This window comes from Amphimedon queenslandica, unplaced genomic scaffold, assembly GCF_000090795.2.
Source record: "Amphimedon queenslandica unplaced genomic scaffold, v1.1 AMPQUscaffold_12888, whole genome shotgun sequence".
Classification (NCBI taxonomy): domain Eukaryota; kingdom Metazoa; phylum Porifera; class Demospongiae; order Haplosclerida; family Niphatidae; genus Amphimedon; species Amphimedon queenslandica.
The window spans coordinates 4,028-8,976 of record NW_003546876.1 but is presented as its reverse complement, the minus strand read 5'-3'; the positions used below and the strand labels follow the sequence as shown (position 1 = coordinate 8,976).

Below are 4,949 nucleotides of genomic sequence, written 5' to 3'. Positions count from 1 at the left end.
TCATTTCGTATTTTCGTTGGTCGTTCAGAATCCTACTTCATCTTGTTTTTTTTAATTTAGTACAGGGACTTTGGCCTAATTTTTGAGTAACTAAAAAATTCATTGGAATCAGCTCAAACCTTCCACACAGTACAAGTACATGTATACATTCATCAGTGCATTACCTGTAGAGTACAATGGCCACAGCATCATTCATGACACTCTCCCCAAAGACTAATGAGTACAAATCAACATCAACATGAAGATCATGAAATATAGCAAGTACAGTCACTGGATCAGTAGCCGATATCAGTGACCCAAACAGCAATGAAGGAATGATGTTGTCTCCAAAAGCTTCAGGAGCCCCTGGGACTGAAATGTTACGAGTAGCAAAAGCTTCAGATAATCTGTTGTCTATTGTACTGAGGACCCAACCATACATCATAGCACTGGAGGATAATAATAATAATAATAATAATAATAATAATAATAAATATTTTAATACATGTACATGTACATGTATGTCTAATTAAATAATAATTTAACATGTACTCTTACCCGACTACAAAGCATGATATTGCAGTTCCAGCAAAAGCATACATCAACAATGAACCAATGTTCCTGAAGAAATGTCTCTGGAGAGAAGAGAATAACAATAAAGAATGTTAATATACAATATTGTCATTATTATAAACATATACTGTACTGTATGTCTATGTAGATTGTGGCGTACCTTTTTAAGACTGTATCCAGCATAAAATATAATTGGAGGAAGTAAAAGAAAAAAGAATAACTCTGGATCAAATAATAACTGGAGGAGAGAGAGAGAGAGAGAGAGAGAGAGGAAGAGAGAGAGAACATTGTATTACTTACACATGTACATGTATGTATCAATCTATTAATAACATTAACATAAAACAAGAACACAATGACAAGACTGTACTTCAATATACAGTGTATTGTGCACAAAATAACCAAATTGAAAATAACAACAATTAATAATAACAAATAATAATAATAATAATAATAACAATAGCTAATAAAATGCTCACTGCTTCTTCAATCCTGTCTCCTTCTCTAGTCCTGAACACTTTACTATTAATAGAGCACCTGAACCCGTCCCCTCCTTGGGTCTGTAGTATCACTGAATCTCCTATTTCAAAGGTCCTCACTGTCCCTGAACTCTCACACTCTTTCTCTGCCAGATAGAACTCATCCTGAGGCGTTGAAGGGAACCCGTAATGAATAACGACACCAATTATAATACCTGGGATAAATAAATTAATAAATAAAATAATAAAACATACAACATGTACGATAACAATAATAACAAACAACAACAACAATATGCAGTTACAAGTAAGTGTTAGTTATGTAGCTCCAGATGTTAATGTGCTAAAATGTCAACCCACAAGACCATTGGTAGGTTATTCCAGTATAAAAGGACAGGTGGGTGGGGGTGGAGGCAAATCATTCATCCAGTGACAACCACACAGGATCGTGCTCTAACCATTGAAATCATTATTGAAATCATTAGGCCTACAGGAAACTCCAGAAATTTGCAATCAATCTCAATTCCAAAATCTTCTGGGACTGAAATCAATAGAATTCAGTTCCAAATACTACATGTACATCTGCACATGCACAAAACCATGTGTCATCTACCGTATAGCCGCTTAATTTCGAGGGTACAACTTTCGCTGTTTTCGCGGATTTTCCGTATTGGCGAAATTTAATTCCGCGAAATATCCGTATTGCCCATAAACACGTGTGCTTTAAAACAAGAACCGCGAAAGTTAATTCGCGAAAAAAGACTTGTGGCCTGATTCGCGAAAGTTTATTGCCTCGAAACTTTGTGGCTATACGGTATTACAGCTCTTGATTAAATACTCCGGACTAAGAATTGCTCATCACTAAGAAATGGTGGATTACAAACACTTCAAAAACGTAATAAAAATGAAAGATTCAATCCAGTTATTGTTCATGGACACGTTAAAAGTATCATTCCAATTAAAGCCCACACCTCAAGATGGGGACACAAGTACATGTACATGTATGAGAACATAACTGAACCTTTTATCATCAGTTCAACTACCTAACACTTGATATCATCATAAAGTACATGTACAAGTATATCTGTCAATAAAGCTATACTCTATAATCTAAGGATACTGAACAGTCATCTCATCTTATGATGTATTGCAATCAAACTGACTTTAAAAAAATTGAGTTATTAATGTCATTAAACTTAGAATAACTGAGAAAGAATGAACACAATCTCATACTATGAATGAGTCATCCACTAGCACCATTCATACAATACATATACGTAAGTACATGTACATGTACATACAAATTCCTTGGGACATATATTGGTTACCAATTCACATACACTCAGTTAACTTGATGATTGTCATTTTTGTTCTACTTTCATACAAAAATAGCAAAGTTATAATCCTCTTCTTTGAAAAGTTTTCATGTCACAAAGCGAATTTTACAATAATTTGCTTTGGTCCATCACAAAAATCAAAACAGCATCTTCCCCAAGTGATGGTTCATGTACAATGTCCAAACTATTAACAGCAACTACATGATGAGTGTGTGTACTATATGGAGGTAGGAAATTCTGACAATAAACTTTTAACAAAATGCCAACTAAACCCACACAAACTCTGCTAATTACAATGAAATTGGACACGCCAAAAACCAACCACATTACAAATACTATAGCATAAAGTGGATCCCATTATAGTACAGACTAGCCTCTATATAATGGACACTTTGGGTACAAGAAAGTGTCTCTGTTATACAGAGGTGTCCTTTATCCTTTATGTGGAGGTTATTTTATACAGTAAGGAATGTAATTGGTACACTAGGTGCTGTCTGTTAAATGGAGGTGTACGCTATAGAGAGTGTCCATTAAGAGAAACTATACTGTACAGGTACATGTACATGTACGAGGTACACGCCCACCAGGACTCACCGTACAAAATAGATAGTCCAGTTTCATGCATAACCCGAAACCTCTTGACTTTAAAGACCCATATAGTAAGGATAGTGAGGGAGAGAAGGATAAGGACCAGGAGCAGCCCGGCGCTGTTCTGAAAATGAACGTGTTCGGTCCGTTGATCAGAAGCATCAAGCTCAATGTTAGGAAGGTAAAAGACGGCCCCGCCATCCCCAGTGTTATTTAGGAGGTCCTGATAGTCTGCGACGAGGTAGTTGGTAGCTCGTGCGTTGTTACAGACTCCCTCCCAGGAGCCGTTACTGTGCAGGAGAGGGTAGCACTGGGCCTCTGAATGAGAAGACATTTTTAATCTTCTTGATCACGTGATTAATAACTGTCGCCATGGAGACTCATAATTAAGTTAACACAAATTATGAGTATGAATGTATGAATATGACCAGCCTATTATTTTATTGACTGATGATAACAATGAACATTAAACTATTATGCAAATAATGCATCAAATCATTTGCAATTGAATCCAAATTCTTCTGGGATTGGAATTGATGGAATCAAATACCGATACCTAAGTGCATGCACAAATTATGCAATAATGTTTAGTTTATCGGGGTTGCTATGTAACGGTTGCCTAGCACCGGTAGCCAAGCAACTTCCTCTTTATGTCCTTTATATTTTGTCCAAAAAATGGCTCCAAAATCACCCCAAATTTTTATTACATTTTCTGATACATCATTGATGTCCTTATGCTGTGTAGAAAGTTTGAGCTGATTCCAACTTTAATTTTTAAAATTATAATCAAATTAATCTAATATATTCATTTATTGTGTAGGTGTGGTGTTTAACTGATATATGATGAAGACCAAGTCACCTGATCCTCATGTGACTGTACACAGACAATCAACTGGTCCTCTAGTCTGGTTCAATACTGATACACTAATGACTGCCGCTTCTACAGGTTTCATTCCCATCATGCTTCCAGGTTGGGTACCAGGATTATAATAGTAATAATAGAAAAGAATTAAAATATTGACATGTACAATTTGTTAATACATTAATTGACTGTTAAAATACAACATACACTACCTCAACCACAAATTGTATAATGTTCTCTAAATACTAATATCACTTAAGTACTAATATTACTTATTTCACAGACTATTAATTATCAATAGCACTTAATTAATTGATTGAACACGCCCATAAAGTTAATAAAATGGCTAGGTATTAATAATAATAAAAATCTAGCCTTGTCTCATGTGCTACACTGTGGGGTTCTTGGTCCCAGACTATAGACGAGGTTTAAGGAAGGAACCATTTCATCCCTGCATGCTTGTAGCCTTGTACCAAGTACCAACCCACTGTTTCCGGAAGTGTTCGGAACAAGTATACGGAAACCACGTGCTTCTAAACTAACTACCAATATTAATTAAAATAGGCGTGGTCACAAACAAAATTGCCCATCTCTGATCCACAACCTCTACTTTCCCTTACCTCAACCTCATGTCCCTCTTACTGTTACCGTCAGAAATCCTCCAGTTAATATGTACCCATCCTTCTCTCTCACTGGCCGATATCTCTTCTCTCTCCATCACTTGCAAAAGGATTAATGGCCTCATCAATAACTCGTGGAGTATCATTGCCAATACAAGGTATATATATATATATCAGAAATAATCTTTATTTATTTATGTATTAAGTTGGTCTTGTGCTCCTTAAATAAATAAATAAATATTGTTAGTTGTTTGACTAATTCATGTACATGAACATGCTTTTCATTTTTGTCATTTTATTGAAATAATTTCACGACAAAAAGGTATTATTTTTGTGGGGGTGGGACTTCTATTCATAAAGTTATTAGCATGTGATGTATTTGATTAAGAAACATTGTTTGTTAATTGCTAATTAGTATTACCAGTGTAGCCTCTATATAATGGACACTTTGGGTACAAGAAAGTGTCTCTGTTATACAGAGGTGTCCTTTATGTGGAGGTTATTTTATACA

At 35.4% G+C, this 4,949-nt stretch overlaps 1 protein-coding gene across 1 annotated transcript in view; it reads right to left on the bottom strand.

Annotated features, from left to right (window-relative positions):
- The window catches only part of LOC100635917 (sodium/hydrogen exchanger 6-like), an 8,037-nt gene extending 4,720 nt beyond the window's left edge, over positions 1–3,317 (bottom strand). Inside the window, 5 exon segments of the mRNA XM_020002567.1 lie at positions 165–428; positions 538–614; positions 713–790; positions 1,032–1,246; positions 2,963–3,317. Coding sequence (XP_019858126.1) covers positions 165–428; positions 538–614; positions 713–790; positions 1,032–1,246; positions 2,963–3,290 — 962 coding nt within the window. The 5' untranslated portion in view covers positions 3,291–3,317.
- Positions 3,318–4,949: the final 1,632 nt, after the last annotated feature.